At 37.4% G+C, this 18,840-nt stretch overlaps 1 protein-coding gene across 2 annotated transcripts; it reads right to left on the bottom strand.

Moving 5' to 3' along the window:
- Window positions 1–524: 524 nt before the first annotated feature.
- On the bottom strand, window positions 525–14,587 carry LOC149079089 (putative polypeptide N-acetylgalactosaminyltransferase 9). 2 transcript variants are annotated; one of them, XM_089241378.1, is made up of 11 exons: window positions 14,452–14,587; window positions 12,731–13,423; window positions 9,702–9,868; window positions 8,317–8,481; window positions 5,660–5,870; window positions 3,697–3,814; window positions 3,404–3,592; window positions 2,679–2,807; window positions 2,428–2,526; window positions 2,042–2,167; window positions 525–841 (listed from the first exon to the last, which is right to left on the bottom strand). In XM_089241378.1, exons 2-11 carry the CDS (start codon window positions 13,282–13,284, stop codon window positions 698–700), a joined length of 1,902 nt encoding a protein of 633 aa, XP_089097504.1. In that variant the 5' UTR covers window positions 13,285–13,423; window positions 14,452–14,587; the 3' UTR covers window positions 525–697. The 2 variants fall into 2 exon arrangements, with proteins under 2 accessions (XP_089097504.1, XP_089097505.1); XM_089241379.1 differs by having other exon boundaries at window positions 12,731–13,453; window positions 14,452–14,536.
- Between the last annotated feature and the right edge of the window lie 4,253 nt (window positions 14,588–18,840).

Genomic DNA, 18,840 nt, shown 5'->3' with positions numbered 1-18,840 from the left:
AGAAAACATTTTAGCTTTCTATCCATGATAGGTGGCACCTAGAGAGATTTTCTATTCATTTACAATTTTATGCCCATTATTTACATTCGCTCTGAATATACAGTTGAACCTCGTTAATGAGTCACTCTTGGGAGAGCAAAAATATGACTTGATATGCGGAGTGACTCATTAAACGGAGTAGCTGTGCCATTTCCTGTCTGAAGATAATAGGGACTTCCAAAAAGTGATCGGGTAAGCGGAGTGACGTGTTAACCGGGTGACGCACTAACGAGGTTTGACTGTATATATATAATATTATTCGATAAAGAATAATTATTTAACGTACATATATCCCTCTTTTTTCTTTTTTTTTAAGTTTGATAATTATGTATGATTATATAATATATTATATAATCATACATATATATATATATTTATTAATATATTTATAAAATATATATATATATATATATATATATATGAAATATATATATATATATATATATGAAATATATATATATATATATATTTATTTATTTATATCTTTTAACATACTTTGAAATCATTGAGAGAGGAGTTTAGATCTGAATACGATATTGATGATAATCATATTACGATAATACGATATTTGAATACGATACGTCGACACTATAAGCAGCTTTCACGATTTCCCGAAATGCAAAAGATTACACAGTTCAATCGATGTCCTTCAGGAAGATTAATCCAGTTCGAAAGCACCATAATTCTCAAACAACCATTTCTGCCTGAGAATATTGGAAGAGCACGTCCTCAATACGACTGTACGCATGTCCGCACGCATGTGTAAGCATAGTCCACTCTTGTCATTTCTGATCAGATTGTTCTGCAAAATAAAAGTACGTAAATAAAATGTTGCGAAAGATCAGAATTTATAAATAAATATGAAGCCAAAAGAATCAATCGATTCCAATCACAAATACACTAATTAAAATAAATTAAAAAATTTAATAAATTTCAGATGTATTTATTACAAATTCGAAAGAATTAAAAACCAAACATAAATATTACCGTCGAAGCTCGTTATAACGAATTCCACGAAACAGTAGAAATCACTTCGTCACAACGAAATTTCGTTATGAAGGATTTCGTTATAAAGGAATTTCAGGTTTATGCATTGTTCCTATGTAAACTTAGCTGGGGAATCGGAAAAGTGTTCGTTGAAACGAGATTTTCGCCGTAATGGTATTCGTTAAAACGGGGTTCGACTGCGTTTCCTTGCATTATTATAGGAGTTCTCAAACCTGAGAGCATGATAATCGATAACTGTATAGTAAGAATTTCTGAAAGTCTACTGAAATAGATACTATTGTATGATTCGTATGCCTTGAATAATCGGAGGAGGAAGAAGAAGAACAAAAAAAAACTAAATTTTATGTAAAAAAAATAAAGTTTTTTGTTTCCTGCTGCGTATGCAATTTTTTTAAAATTGTAGAAACGTATGTTGCTATATCAGGCTGAATTTATTTTCCCGAGAAAAACACGGGATATTTTGATCTTTTGAATACGGGAAAGTATAGGGCATTGCCAACTATCAAAAATGATGGTAGAAGTAAGCAAAGTTGCCAACTATTGCTAAAATAACTGAAAAATCCCCAGTGACGGGAAATGAAAAATTATTGCAAATTTCAGTGGATTAAAATGAAAATTCAACGAAATAAAACGTTCAACATGACGAATATGTGAGAATAATGTTCTTATTAGAGTCGTAATCATTGTAATTTAATTTATGCATTATGAATATAATTTCGGTCCTTTATTTAAGTTATTCAATTGTTAAAGAATTTTATAAATTAAAGATTTATTAATTAAAGAATAAAAATTCAATTTGGCTTCATTGAAAATATGTGAAAAAACGGGCCATTTTTTTGCAAAAGATTCGAAATGGCCAAAATTGCAAGACAATACGGGAATGTTTTTCATGAAATGTATGGTCACTCTATGTCAAATAAATATGATATAAAGTGCCAATTAAATTGAAATGCAATAAGTTTTGATATACTATGTATTTCTCTCATTCTCTTACCACAGAATCGTATGACCAAAGCTGTTTTTCTACATCCCTGCCGCACGTCCGCAGTTTTAACTCTTTTTGGTATTCTAAACACATATAATGGCCACGGATTTCACCACTTATTGTCAACGTCCAAAACTGCAGGAATATTGAAATGTTAGTTATATAAAAAAATGTATATTTCGCTCAAAAATAGTTTTTATATCAATGTGATGCTGTAAATCATTGATATGAATAATTATTTGAAATAATCATTTATACCAAATAACATAATGAAAACGATTATTCCCATACGATAAAGGAATGAGATTGGGATTTGCGGCCATTTCGACGCAATCACTAATACAGTGGAGAAAGAAACAATTTGGAAAAAATTCTAAAAATGTTCGAATATTTACTTGATTCAAATTTTTCTTTTTACAATACTCAGCGCCAATAGGTTTTCTTCCAGCATCCAAGCATAAGTACTCGGATCCATTGCTTTGTACGTTGCGTATCTATGAAAGAAGATCAAACTACAGTGGAAAAATCTATAAAGGAGCCAACTCGCAGGCCAAATTTTTTCTGGCATGGGGATTTTTCAAGGACAAAGAAAATGTATAAAAATGAGGTATTGAAATTAGAAATAGTAAAAATACTTGGCGCTCACCTCACCCATAGCGATAGCATTACTCGGATCGACTAGATCGGGATACACATTATTCATATACCACTTGAAGCTTTCGCAATTCAGCTTCTCCCTGAGTTTTATTCTACTAGTCACATTGCCGTATTCTGCCTGAAAATATTAAATAAGCAGATTTAGCAACAAACAGCTTATTTCTTAGAGTTAGAAAAAAGTGACAAAATCTGTGATATGGGGGGGGGGGGGGTAGAGACTTATGTCAGTTCAGTTCAAGCACACAGCCTTTGATGGAATAGGACACACGCAGTGCCGTCTTCATGCATGAGCCCATCCGGGCACGGCCAGGGGACCACAAGTGCAGAAAGACCCATAGAAATAAGATCGGGTCAAATTTTCGACATGCTAATCGGGTAGCAGGTATTTCTAGCCAGGTAAGAGAGGGGGACGGAAAAATCACTTTCCCGGGGGGGGGGCTGTGATACTGTTAAGACGGCCCTGGACACAAGACTGTTTCATGGAAGCCAGTGAAATGTGAATATTTCTACAACATAGATAGTGTAGAGTTATTAAAAAACATATCTATTTTTCTACGATAGGTTACAGAGATATTTTTATCATACGTAGTACACACAAAAAATTTTTCAAATCAGTGACCTTAGTTAAATAATCTCATTAAATAATCCAGAACAGTTTACAATGAAGTGCTTAACGATAGGAAATTTATTACGATAATGCGATTGTATATTTACCTCTTCGTTTCCGTGGAATTTCAAGAAATATTTCGCATAGTCGTCCATCCAAACTTTGGCCAACCTGACGAAGTTCCTTTTCTTAACTTTATCCTTCTCACCTTCCCACGAGTATGGCTTGCTTAGGCGAAATACATGTCCAACACGTGAGCATGGAACGACTTCCAATCGACCTCCGCACATCCATGTCTACATTAATATAGCCTCAATGAAATGCGTACATCACAGTAGTATAACATAGACCCTCCCCCCCACCCAAAAAAAATAAAATAAATAAAAATTGACAATCTAACCTTAAATGAAATTTCGAAGTTCTCTCCGCCCCAAATATCAAAACCACTGTCGAATGCTCCAAGATGCAAGAAGAACTCTTTGTCAATGGCGAATAGCCCACCTGCTATCACGGGTGTCCTAGTACACAGTAAATAATTGTCAAATATATAAATATAAATGTGGATATATAAATCCACAGGTTATTCAGAAAAGGATAAAATGAAGTTATAGTTGTGCCTATCAATTTAGCAAATTTACCCAAATTTTAATCTGTCATGTAATTACAGTAATAAAATAGATTGACCAATTTCCATTCATTACTTGATCGGAAAACTGGTTTTGTGAGTCACGACCCCTCTGGGGGGGGGGGGTAAGTAGATTGAGCTGGGGGGAATCGCGAAATTTATACGTCTTGAAATAAATTTATTTTCTTCTTTCGCAACATAAATAAATTCTGTACACATGTCAAACCCAAAACACATCTCTTAGCTGAGCTACTTGTTGTCCGTGTACGAACTCAATTGTCAAAAGTCATAATTACAACTAATAAATTAGAAACTACAGAGTGTTTGGGAAAAGAAACTCTACAATTAAAATTGATGTGATCCTATGTGACCTCGGCATAGGATTATAACAAGCCCTTACGATTAAGGAAGGTACCTATGCATTCGGCTTCTTTACAGAACTCATAAAAGCTGTACAAAAAATGCAAAGGGACAAACATCCAGAAACCTCCAAGGATGATGTCACTCTCCGCTATCAGTACGAAGGTTTACAACAGCTGGCAGATGCGAACATGAATTTAGGAAAGAAAGAAAATTCAACTGCCGAGTGAGCGCACTAGACTACAAAGGGAAGGCGATGTTGTTGAGACGGCATTTTATAGGGATTATTATGCCTATCACTTTTGCAAGCCAGAAATTCACCCCTACTCAAAGTCGCTAGGCAGCAATTGAACGGCAGGCATATGCAGTTATTTGGGCGTTAAAGAAATTTGAGACATGGATATTGGGTTCCACCATCCAGGTCTACAGTGATCATAATCCGTTAAGGTATATAACAGAGTGTGCTCCACGCAATGCCAAATTGCAACGGTGGTTGTTAGCATTACAAAGATACGACGTTGTAATAAATTACCCCTATTATTAACTAGGAAATCTATTAACCCCCCTCCCCCCCCAACCCCTTGATATCGTTGGAGAAATGTTCACATTGCTAAATACCGGATATTATCTTGTAAATGAGCCCGCGACATTCATTTCATTGGGGTCCATTTCCTGGTGGTCAGTGGACTTCGGCTTATTGGCACAAAGAATCCATGGGACAACAAGAGGTTAAGAACCCCCCGATCTAGCAAGGGTCTTTCAACTTTTTTGTCAAGATCACCATTTTCGGCCAGCATAAGAACAGCACTCAAAACTCTGACATGATAAGCCAAAAATATGACTAGAACAATGAATTATTTATTGCAACCTAAAAAATTTGAATATGATGTAATAGCTGGACTCAGGGCCGTCTTAAGAGCATCATGGGCTCCTGGGCCAAGTAGTTTTTCCGGATCCTTTGCCTGGTAAATTTTAGAAAATATCAGCCCGATAATACTTCTGTGAGTCCCTTCTTCACTTGAGGCCCCAGGGCCGTGCCCGGGTGTGCCCATGCGTTAAGACTTCGACCTTTGAAGACCAGACACACCCCGCTTCCCATGCGTTAAGACTGCACTGGCTGGACTGCTGATGATGAACTCACGAGCAAGAAATCGAGAGCAAGTGTCGAAAGCTATTGTTCCAGGTTGTTTACAGGTTGAAGATGCCATGGGGGGATGGTAGGCCCCTGATGTAGATTAATTGATTGCAGAACAGTACCACGAATGGGTTAATTAAAAAAAAAACCACATTTTTAATTTACAAATGTGAATTGTACAGTTAATTGATTGTGTTACTGGCATTGAATAATAGTCGTGAAATCGATGAGACAAGCACTTACTCCACGGGATCCCAAATATTACCTCCACGACGCGGATTTTTTGAGAATGTGAGGAAGTGGAAAGTCAGATCCCAGCTGAATCCTCCAATCGTGATTTTGTTTTTGTCGCGGGCTCGATATTCAAACGTATCGTCGTTGATTTCATCGATCACTGGGCTCACGACGTGGGTCTTGTTTTGGTAGATACGATACAAAAGCGGTTCCAACCAACCTAAAAAAACGAATGATCTTATATTAATAATGTAATATTCTGTTAAAAATTTTAAATGACAATTCAATAGAAACTCCATTCATGTATTTATTTTGGATTGGAGAGGGGAATCTTCTACCTTTCCGACATTACGGCTGAAAAAAAAAATATATATATATATATATATATTAATAAAAAATTACGGCCAAAAAAACGTAGGGTCATAATGTGGTATCTAGATTCACACAATCGCGTCTCAACAGGTGCACACAATTAGGCTCAGGGATTCGAATCAAACAGCGGGCCCTTCATTATTTGAGAATTTTTTTTTCCTGAGATTTGTTTTTTCCATTAAGTGTGAATTTTATTTATTACGAACTCATTTTTTGATCACATATTAATTTTCATTATTTCTGAAATTTTTTTCATTAAATATGAGTTTCCGTGGAGTGAGATTCTGAAATAATTTTCCCATTAAATATGAATTTTCATTAATTCTGAATATTTTCCCATTAAATATGAATTTTCATAATTTCTGTTCAAATTGTTCTGTAAATCCAAGAATTATTTTTCATCAAATACAAATCTTCAATATAATTCTGGTCATTTCCCTCATTGATACTAAAATTATGTATTTCAATATTTATGAAATTATTTCTCGTTGTTCTGAAATTATTTTTCGTTAGTTCTCTGGAGTTGTTTCTCATTAATTCTGAAACTATTTCCTTTCTACTCACTTCTGAAGTTGTCTCTGTCTCATTATTCCTGAAATGTTTTCTAAAATTAGTTTTGAAATTATATATACATCGTAAATACTTTTTCACTAATTCTGGAATACATTTCTTCATTGAGGTTTTTCTTTAGCATTTCTATGAATCCTATAGCTATGTAAGCTTTTTTTACCGGCAGGCAACATGGACCATATGTGGCTAGCGGGCCATGCGCTGAAGATCCCTATACACCAATTCATATCGTCTAATTAGAAGTCTAAGTATCCTACAATGCTAAAACGCCCAAGAATTGATACAAGTTCCTTTGTATCAATGTTTCGGTATGCAGTCAAACTCGATTATAAAGATATTCAAGGCACTGCAGAATCGTACTATTATAACCGAAGTAGATTTTTTCAAGACATTGAATAGGATATACAGAGTTAATGATCATAATCCTTGGAGAGACATCCAGCTTACTTTAGATACTAAAAACAACAAAACATATCAAAAAGAATCCACGACATCTATGAATTCTGAAAATGTTTCTATGTAGATAGGATGGATAAAAACTGAACAATAATCGATATTTCTACCTGAGAGGAATCAATTTTGAGGTCATTGGGGAAAAATAGACTCTAATTTTATCGCTAAATTGTTTGATCCAAGAATGTCTAAGGCCGGGGTTACACTATAAAATTTTCATAAAAGTTCATTTATAAAACTGGAAAAATGCAAAAAAACCACAATAAGGTGAACGGATACATTCGAGAAAATGCAATAGATAACCTTATTGGTTGCATTTTTCACGTTTTATAAATTAACTTTTATATAATTTTTATAGTAACTATTACTGTACTTTTATAGTAGAGCTGAGTAAATCTGAGGATTTTTTGGAAAAATACCACAAAAATGGAAACAAAAAAACTCAAAAAAAATCCGGTAAAAGTGACATTCTGGGCAAGCGTGGATCCTGGAAATGGGGAGGGGGCGATGGTTGAGATAGTCCCTCCAAACAGCGGAATAATGCTGGGGAAATTTGTCTGTCCGTAAAATATGGGATGATGTACTTAATTTACACAATAACTGAAGGTGTGTGCTTCCGCTCCATTCGTAGCTGAAGATATCTGCCTCGGTTTCATTCACAGCTGAAGATGCCTTTATTAGCAGTTGAAGATGTCTGCTCACTCTCAGCTGGAGTTGTCTACCTTCACTCGAATCCAGAGGAGGGACGATAGAAACGATCTCCCTACCAAGAGCCGAATAATATGGGAAAATTTTCTACGGGACAATATCCAATGAACTTCCGACACATCGTCCTGAATCCTCTGGAGGTTCCCTGCCTAGCTTGAAGCACCCGCTTCTTATACTACTGTTGCAAATCATATTACCGAATATCAGTATTATGAGGTACTCGGGCCGTTCCCGGGTGGGCCCATGCGTTAAGATGGCCCTGGAATTAGCAGAGGCACAAACTATATCCAGAAAAACTTATGAGGGAATTCAAGGAATCGATAGGTGTTCAGTTAATAATGTTAGGGTTCTATAGCAGTGGTTCTCAAACTTTTATCATCCGCTCTTCCTTGCCAAATTCATGGTTTACTGCGGCTCCCCAGAATAGTTTAGTAGATACTTTTGCATATAAAGGCACCACTTCAAACAACGACGCACACTTTGAGAAACACTGGCATATAAATTTGCATAGTCTCGTAGCAATTTTTTTCCGTAAAAGTTTTGAGAAGGGTGGAAACTCTTACCTTCGGTGCATTCGCAATGCGAATCCAGGAAAATTAGAACCGGACCCTTTGCCACAGACGTTCCAATTAGACGAGATCTAATGAGACCTTCTCTCTTTCCTGTTCTGATGTGTTTCACTTTAGGAAATTGTGACACATAACTCTCGAGACTGTTGTTTAAATGACCTGCCAAAGAATCAAAATTCCAACAGTCATATGCTGTTCAAAACACGAGTTATTATCTATGTATATTTCTTCATCCATATTTTGACTTACTAGAGATTATTTATCATTTCCTCTTTAACTGGCTCAGTGGCATCGGAAATGGTAGTGCAGTGGGTGCTCGATCACCCACGATATTTTGTAGCACCTGTCTGAGCACCCCAGAATCAATTCAGAAATCAAAATCTCCTATATAAAGATCGGCATTGGTTCCTACGCAATTTTAAACAGTGTTTCTAAGCATGCACCAATTCGTTAGAAAGAAACGTGTCGTTCAGATGGAATGTGTATGAGGTGGTATTGTATGGTTTAGTAGTAGTAGTAGTGTTTCTAAGCTTTCTCATTCTAAGAAACGAATTCGTTTTCGAAGTAATTCAGCACAAAAACTTTTAGTAAGAACCACGTGATTTCTCAACAATTTTTTTATATAGTTTAATATAGCTGAACCCATACAGTGGAAATCCCGAGATATCTTATCTAACTTGATCTGTTTTATTTCGGAAATCCCGGAATATCTCGTTATTAAAACTCTCTCTAAACGTAAAACCCGAGCCTACATACCGGTATAAGTTTTCTTCTCCTGATAATATGTTTACTTCCCCTCTCCCCCTCCTGTCAGTCAATTACCAGTGGGTGGAGTCAGCTTTTGCTCAAAGTCTGATGACAGAAGGGGGGGGGAGAGAGAGAGAGAGATGATATTTTTCCTTTCCCTTCGAGGTAGTTACGATTAAGCGTACAGCATAAATAACAGAAAACGGTAGGTTTTTTTTCCCCTCTTTCTTGTTTTTATTATTTTGTAATGGGAGAAAAGCATTTATCAGCTCAGGCAATCGAAAAAAAAAATAATCTTGAAAATAGGTGGCAATTTCTAGTCGTGCTTTCCACTGTGGCAGTTATGAGATGCGGAGCAGGAAAATTTTAAAAACCGCTTAAAGGGTTAAGCAGAGTCTCATTTAGATAAATAGTCTGAAGAAATATTATAGATGTGTATTAAATATTATATAACAAACGTTAATCTTTGAAACAAATCGAATAAATTTGCTACTCGTCTACACTGAAGAATTTTCATCGCCATTACATTCTCACAAGTCAGAAATTCGAGCAAAAAATATTGAATAAATTCTGTAGATAAATTCGGATGAAAGCATTGAAGCGAGTGAGAAAAAAAAAAAAAAAAATCCTACGTGATGTTGAAAAGTCGTCGATCAGGATTATTTCCTGTATCAAAATGTCCGGTGATCTATCTAGGATACTGTGCAGTGTCCTCAAGAGAACGCTCCAGGCCTCGTTGTGGAAGCAAATTATGATGCTGGCCTTCGGTAGTTTTCGAATCGGGTACTTGACGAGACACCTGTAGAAAAATGGCGATTAAATTTGCATACCTGTTTCATTATTTCATCTGTCTAGCTCATTCATATTTTCTTATCAGTAACTTTAGTGCAAAGTTTGTGTATATCATACGTAAAACGTCTTGAATTTCTTAGTTTAAGTAATCAATTTGGAAGAACCAAACATGTCACCTGACGTCAATAAAAATGTTTCTGGTAAGTCATAATTTGTCTCGCAATTGAGTTGATAAAAATGGTCATCATGTCCCCTTTGAGAACGTCAATTGGACGCCAAGAAAGGAAAAAAGAAAAAAGGAAATATATGCAAATACTTCAACTGTTGGAAGATAGATGCCATTCGAGGAAAAAAAAAATTGATGAAGAGCTCCACTGTTGGGAATTCGCCAACCCTCACTCCAAATACTTAGCCTTCCTGACTTGACGCTTTTACTGAACACGCTATCACAGCAACACTCATACCGTGTTATTATAACACCAGTTCACTAGCAGTGATGTATCACTTTATTTCCATTGTTTCTGAAGCTGTAAAGCTGTTCGTGTCTTCTTTCATTTTTTTCTCCTTGAATAATTAAAAATAGCGCAAATAATTATTTGCAGGTTATGTATAATTTGCAAAAAGAAAGGGGGATTTTAAAATTTGTTTTTCTTTTAGTTCAAAATATGTCTCAAAGAATCCATTGCATCTTTTCCAATCATTGAATTTCATATCACAGATCCTCTGAACTTCGGTATTAAACATGATCTACAACCGCGGTTCGAAAGTTCCGATATAAAAATAATACACAAACAACACGATAAGTATCTATAGGACGGATATATTTTTTTATAAAAATGATGCAGAATATCTCCAAAAAAAAAAAGTCAACCTAAGTGTAGTTGCAATTGTTCGCCGAAAAAATTGTCAAAGGCAAGAAAAATTACCAACCGAAGTGAAGTTGCAATTGTCAAAGGCAATAAAAGTTGCCAACCCAAGGGAAGTTGCAATTGTCCGCCTACAAAATTGTCAAAGGCAAGAAAAGTTGCCAACCAGAATGAGTTGCCTTGTACAGCCGAAAAAATTGTCAAAGGCAAGTGAAGTTGTCAACTAATGGTAAAATTGCGAGAAAAATTGCCAGTCGCGGAAAATGATGGATTCTGCTAGTCACAAAATGTAATTCAGCAAAAAAAAAAAAAGTCGATGTTTGACAAATACGTGAGATGAATATACAGTGTATTTATTTGACTATTATGACTCGTGATAGGGAGTCATAATAATATTATAATACAGCGTTTCTCAACCTATGGTGCACGGACCAGAGGTGGTCCGCGACAATGACGTAGTGAGTCCGCTGGCAGAATTGATAATTCAATTCCAACTGGATGGAAAATTAATCAATTGTAATTGATATTATAGTGTAATTACCCATATATGGATTCCCAAAAAAAAATCGTACCTTCATACTTAAGTTCATTATACCTCGTCAAGGAAAAAGCGGGAAATTGCGATAATGAATACGGGGTATCACTAATTTGCAGCCCAAAAATGCAATTTACAACAAATTTACTAATTACGGAAAAAATGGATGAAGGGAGAAAATAAAAGTTTGCGCTACAAATCGCTGTGAACAAAAATTCGACGGCAAAAACATTGAAATGACTGGATTGCTGTCAAATGCGGGACGTCGCCAATTGTCTTTAAAAACGTTGACATAAGTCAGCAAAATCCCCAGCTGTAGTTAAAATCGCTGAAATTTTTTTTTCTCTCATCGCTCCAAAACTCCAGTGAACCCATACGATCCTATGTTAAATCCGTTGCTTTTATCGCCCCACCCCCTGGACCATTCCATCTCCCACCAGGGGGCGATATTGCCAACTGGGAAACACTGATGTACAAGTTTCTGGTCCGCGAACGGCAGAAATACCGCATATCTTACTCGCGCACTGAAAAGGCTGTGCACCTCTGATTTACGCCATTTATCGATCATTTATGCAATTTCATGACCTTCATTGTTTATGGTGATCAACACCTTGACAGTGATGCCCGAGTCCAGTTCGGGCAACTGAAAAATTTTATATTTGTGACAAAAAAGTAAGAAAAAGAAGTATGTTATTTTCCATGTACACAGTATATGAAGCCTGAATTGAGTTCGCTTTTAATTGATATGATGCACAACAACAAAGGAAAAAGATTGCCATTTTCCCCTAAAAAATAAACTACATTGCTAAGCCATCTCGTCTCCGCCGGGACACGAACCCAGGTCCTCTTGCATACTGGGAAAGCATGCTACCATATACACCACTACTACTACTCTACCGCACACCAACTCCGGTCATATATCGCCGTACGGCAATTTCCAACCAGTGGAGACGGGTGGGAAATGAAGGCACCATCTATCGGTGGTCGCCCCAGGGTCGGTAGGTGAAGAACTAGACTATATATGATGTTCTCTTTCGCCGGATTTTTGAACCCGCGGACCTTGAAGGCAACTTTCATAGTGGAAGACGAACATCTTACCACTGTGCCACTGGGGCACCATCAACACCTCTGGAGACACGACAGTGCCTTCCTTATTTCACTCACAGAGGCGCTGAAGTAGATGGTTAAGTTAGTGGCCCCTCTTAACTTAAGCAAATGTTCCCCTGATGGGACGGTAGAGAGATAGACGGCTTTTCTCTCTCAGACCAAGATATCAAGGAAACAGATATTTTCAGGATAATATGTCGAGGTGAACTCGGAAAGAAAAGTCATCTTGTCTTCGCCGGGACAAAGCATCATTCAGAAAAAATGATCAAATTTTCACGTCAGGCGACTACTTGGGAAGTTAATTGGCTTGATGCCAAAATGAAGAAAATAAAAGATTTGTTTAGTGATAATGAAAACTTACTGCTCGTGTCTGTAGTCGGGAAGACTCCTGTGAACGGAAATCATGTCGCTGACGTACTGGTTGTACTCGTTGAGATTCCATCCTTGCTCGACTAAATCTAGCTGCTTCTTTGTCAGGTTCGTCAGAAAGACGGGTAGACCCATTTCACCAGGACCCTCGGAATTCGGATCAGGAACGTATTCCTTGTAATAAAAGTAGTCTTCGTCTTCATCGTCCATTCCCGGCGGCGTTCCAGTCACGAGTGCCTCTGTGGAAAACGCAGTATATTTTTGCTCCATAATATTGGACGCTTGTGAGGTGACAAACACATCGTAGAGGTATTCAGCTCCATATCTGTCCAATGGTGGGGAATCAGTGGTGGAAATCGTAGTCGTATCCACCGTGTCATCTTCAACATTATTCGAGGACGATTTATCTCGATTTATGAGCCTTTCGTACGCGATAAAACTCCATCCGATCGATATGATGACTAGCACTTTGGCCAGCAAAAGTAGTCTCCTGCCGATCATCTTACGGGCTCTCAAACGGTTATCAATTCGATGAGTTTTTGGCATAACTAGAAATGGTCACATGATCTGATCATCCTGAAACCTGATTCAATAGTCTGATCGAATCTCACACCTACCTTCTGAACGATTTCTTTGTTTTCATGGTAATGATCATTACTTTCCTCATATATCATCGTTTTATTTCCTGATTGAAGGGAAGAAAATTACTGGAACACTGAGAAACATAACATAAAATGCGATTAAATTTTTGAATATGATTATTTGTATTATGAAATATTCATTTCAATAAGTGTTAACAATTTAAGCGGCATTGACGAGATATTTCGCTTCCTTAAAAGCCTCTCATTTTATCACTAGCCATAATATACGGTGCTGCCCTGGTTTTCTCCATGTTGTGAGCATAGACAAACCATTGTAAACGAAAATACCTATGTGCTTCACTCGTTTGTTTCATCAAGTGTGGAGTCAATTTATTTGAACGATTATCTACCAGCTGTGTTTAGAATAATATTGTGCTCTTCAATATCATCTCTCATATTTTCAGTTGCCAAAATTCTTCTGTCTTCTGTTTCGAAAATTCCTTTGACTCGGAAACACAAGAGCGGATTTCTAGCTTACTTACTTCACAAAACTTGCACGAATAGATAGTTTGAACATCCCAAATTGTCGATTAATTCAGTAATTTTCTTATAGAACTCAGAAATAAAAGGCGACTGAATCCGAATTATACGAGTTAGAACTTCTTTTTCAAAACTGAAGCAAGGTTACCTGAACCAGGTGCATATTTTGCGAAATAATTAATCATGGTGATCTAGTTTATGCTAGAGAATATTGATTTTTTACCAGATGATAATATGGAAAGCGTTAGTACGAAGCAAAATCACTACCAACTATCGAGATTCCGCGGATAAGTAGTAGAAATAAAATTTTCGTATTTACGGTATTTTTTTTTCGACAAAATTTGCGAATTTTGCATTCACCGCATCTTTTTCGTAAACACGAAAATTACGTATCCCTAGTGTACACCTTAGTTTGCACCTGCTTAAAATCAGAAAAAAAAGCCTACTTCATTAAAAAATATATGACATTTGGAAGGGGGTTTAGTGATTTCAGCTGTGCCGCTTAAAGGGTTAAGAGAAACAAATCATCTTTCCGAAATATATTTCATTGAAATCCATTGAAAGAATTTGCCAAATGTATTTTTTTACTTACTGGATTTTCTTTTGAATGTAGACGATAAATAAATAAGGACACGAGTTCGAAGCAGCCAACATGGCCGACGACGTATGAGCATTTGTCCATACAAGTGGGAAAAAAAGAACTTCGCAAACACAAGCGTTTGTACTGCACATACAGTTGTGGAAACAAAGTTCCCGTTTTCTCTTGTGGGAAAGAAATACACGACGTTTTGAGAACAAAATAGTATAACAAAAAACGGTAAATCGAATCTTTCACTCTAGGTCTAAAGCAGGGTTGCATAACCTTTTCAGGTCAGGGTGCGGGCTAGATGTGTGGTATTTCTGCCTCTCGCGGGCCAGAAATGTGTGACTTTCGAGTGACTATGTGACCCTCATTTTATGGGATATTCCTGTATCTTGGGGGCTGTCCCAACTTTTTTCATAAAATGTCTCATTCTTTCTGGGTCATTCAAGTTAGTCGAGGAGGTTACCAATTTGCTGAATTTCTATGACGGGGTGGGGGGGTTGATTTGAATGAGAGCTTACGTCATCAACCACCCTTTATAAAAATATGAAACATTCTTAATGTCATTTTACTTGGTGTTCCAAAAACGAGAAAAAAATTTCCCTTTAATTTAATAAATTTAATTAAATAATTTCCCTAAAAATTTAATTTAATTAAAAATTTAATCGGCAAATAAAAATTTAATCGTGAAGAACTAATGCATAAAAGTGTTCCTCATTTTAGGATCGGACGAATATTAAGGAGTTATAACGTTTTGAAATTTTGTATCGTATCAGTCTCCTAACGGTCAGTTACGTACCAAACGCCCAATGAAAAATAATTTTTCCACATACAGCGGGATGCCAATAATCGAAAGTGAACTGAAATATTCAACACCACAGCCAAGCTCAGTTATTTTCTTCACGATTGACGCTTTTTTCCTCTTCTTGTAAAGTGATGCCAACCTTGTAATTACGTAATAAATCCGACCCTCTATATTGGCAAATTTATCACCAGATTTGTAAAGCGTAAGCCAAACGGGATATCCATTGGAAATTTTTTTTCCAAAATCAACACTTTTTTTGAAAAAATTTAATTTTTTTCAATTGACTGTAAAGTTTTTTGAGGGAAATTACAGGGAATAGAAAATGGTTTGCGCAGCTTTAGTTCTTTCTGAGCGTTAGCTCAGGGTTATAGCATTGCTATCAGCTAAAAAACGCCAAGTTATACGTTGGGTGCATGTTCGGTGAATTTGGCAGGATTCGAAAGTGATTGATTTTTTCATGAATTATAATTCCATAATTACTGGTCAAATTTCCGTATTCGTTTTTCACATGGAATCACGTGTGTAATTATTGGGCGGTCGATAGCATCCACCTTGTTTATAGGACCAGACAACCAATTGGGACTGTACTTGAAAGATAAGCTACTTTAAAAGTTCGTCAGAGCTGGGCCAAAACAAAAAAAAAACCACAAACTGTCAGGCAACAATGGTTCTTGGGACTCAACAGTGACATTTGGAATCTTTACTTTGCTTTACTTTGATTGCCTAGGGTCTAAAACATAGTTTTCCAACCTTTTTTGTCCCATCGCCCCTTCGTCAGAAATTTTTGTCCCATCGCCCCCAACGCAATCTAGCCCATAGGATCCTATGTTATACCCGTAACTTCTACCCCCCCCCCCCGGAACTTTCCATCGCCCACGTTGGGAATCACTAGTCTGAAACAATGCATTTCAGAGATGTTTACTTATTTACAATGGTTTGCCACTTCTTCAATTCTCACGATATGGAGAAAGCCCCTTGCAGCACCAGGTATTATAGCTAGTAAAGTATAAAACTGGTAAGAAACACTTTCTTGATTTTTCTTTACATCTCGAATATATCCATCAGATTGGAATCTGAAGTAAAAACTGTCTGATTACACAGTCGCTATTGCCGAGGTAGATTGTGTATTGTTAGTTTGTGCACTCCCAAGTTCATGTTGAACGCTATTACATTTTTATTTGCTTTTTCCACATAATAATTTTATCCGACCCCAAAGGAATCATATTTTTTCCTCGTTTAAAAAAAAAAAAAAAAAAATAAATTCGAGCTCTCATAATATTATCCTCGAACTGTGAACATGTTATCCATGGCACGTGTCCATCCCTGACATATCTAGGGGACCGATTAACTAGATTACACTTCCGTAAGATGTGGAACATTCTACTGAATATCTGACATCCTAGTTTGAGTAAGTATAATCTAGAGAAAACGAGGCTCCTCGAGCACACCCATCGGGCATGGCCGCCTATTTTTCCCGCCCTGGCGACATAAATGTTATCCGAAATACAATATATAGTACAACAGTATAACATTGCTACATTCCTCAGACCCAGTGTCTCCTACCCTGTTTTGAACGGCAGCCAATCTCGCTACTACGCCGAACCAACGTCACGCGTCGATGCGGAATCAGATCCTTTTGTTCGGATAGCAAGCATTCCGAATTAAGGAAGATTCGAATTGGGGTTCTTTTCATCGGTACCGCGCTCAGACGTAGAGACTAGCCTTTCGAGGTCAGGTGCCGCGATTCGCATATTTCACGCGGAAACGTGGTCCGTGGCTTTTGAAGTCGCCAAAGTGTCTGTATGTCCACTATTCTGACATCTATATAGTTAGAGATGAAGTTTGGCTACTCGACTGCATAAGCGAGACTGTTAACCTCCATGTACCTGCCTGCCAGGCTGGTACGCCCACCTACCAATCGGTCAACAAACTCGTTTTCAATGTCAGAAAATGTTCACGCAATTCACGCGTTTTCACGGCTCGTCGGTGAAGTAAAAGTATGGTTTCCAGTTCACACATCCAGCGAACTGAAAACCGGAATCGTCGGCGCATAACATGAGCACTGATTCCGAGGTATTCAACAAGTCTTTTTATAAGTGCCTTTTTTTTTCTAAAACAATGAACGAAGAAAAGGGTATTGTTTAATCATTGTTCGAAATAGGAGTTTTGAAATGCATTCTTGTCCAGAGAGATGAACATTGTGAAGAAAAACTCATCTATTAGCCATCTTTCGCCTATGGATCTTATATTTTCATTTTTTCCCTTTCAACCGATGAGTATGAAAAACAAGCCTGCCGTTCGGAATCGGCAATAAATTGTAGGTCCTGGTCTAATTAGCCCTCGTGTGCAGAAAATGACCGTGGTGCGACAAAAATGATCAAATGATCAAACCGAGCACAACCGCGGTTCTATCGTCACAGACAATTTACTACCGATCGGGTTGTGCCAGATGTGTGAGTGCGTGTACCTAACAGTCTGAGTGCATATTTTATTTTGCGTCTAATTTTTCAGTGGTGCCACCTATAACTCAAATTATGAGTGAAGTGCAATGATTAAATATTTGTACCGTTGTAGGCCCGGTGCTTTCCGTGCGGGAGACTTTTCAAAGGAGAGATCGGCTCGCATTCGCGCGTCAAAGTTGGGATTTATCGATAACCAACATCAGCCGATCATCACTGTGTCGCCAATGGCGTTCAAATCCAGTTGCTCACGGTGCGATCCCGTGACTATGACCACTCAACCACCTCAGTGGCTACTACTAACCCCCACATGCATCTCGTCTATATTCCTCTGCGGAACTTGTAACGAATTGGTACATGTTGGAATGTGCGTGTCCGTGTTGTTAACCTAACGTGAAGCTTGTTTCTGTGTAATGCTTGTTATAGTGCTGCCATCTGCTACCTATTTTTCGAACTATGAGTGAAGTGTCATGCGTCACTAAGAAACTAGTGAAGGCATGGTCACACTCGTGTCAAGGCTGGCCCAATACGTTCCATGGGCAAGTAGCCGCTCTGCTATTGGCAATGATGGCCAAATGTTGGAGGCTAGACGATATTGGAAGGCTGTTCGAGTACCTTCTAGCTTCCAACCCAAATCAAAGTAGCTGCCTTCCTTCCTACATCTTCCAGTACGTCTGGCCCCACATTGGTTGGAGAACGCAAACTGTCAAAGCAGAAGCACTGCAGAAGAACCGGTTCCTTTGTCCTTGGCAAATATTCGAGAGAGAATATTGGCATCAAAAAATTCTTCGTCTCAACATTCAAAATATTTTATTCAGTAAAATGAGAAGTAATTAACTCCAATCGATTCTCCGCACACAAAACATTAAATGTTACGGTATTTGCTTAAGTCAGGGCCCACTCGCGTCAGGAATGGCCCTATAGTAATTCGCAAATGTTTGCTTCGTTTACTTGCCTTCAATAGAAAGAAGCAGCACTATCATGGCTGCCTGCACACTTTAATAATAATAATAATAATAGTAGTAATAATAATAATAATTATTATTATTAAATATTATAGTAGGCAGCCTATGATGGTGCTGCTTCTTTGTATTGAAGGCAAGCAAACATGACTATATAGGCTTAAGCGAAATA

The sequence above is a fragment of the Pholcus phalangioides genome, unplaced genomic scaffold (genome assembly GCF_987345545.1).
Source record: "Pholcus phalangioides strain wild (caught in Gottingen) unplaced genomic scaffold, Ppha-v1.0 ptg000013l_1, whole genome shotgun sequence".
NCBI classification, from domain to species: Eukaryota; Metazoa; Arthropoda; class Arachnida; order Araneae; family Pholcidae; genus Pholcus; species Pholcus phalangioides.
This window is presented reverse-complemented; position numbering and strand designations above follow the sequence as displayed.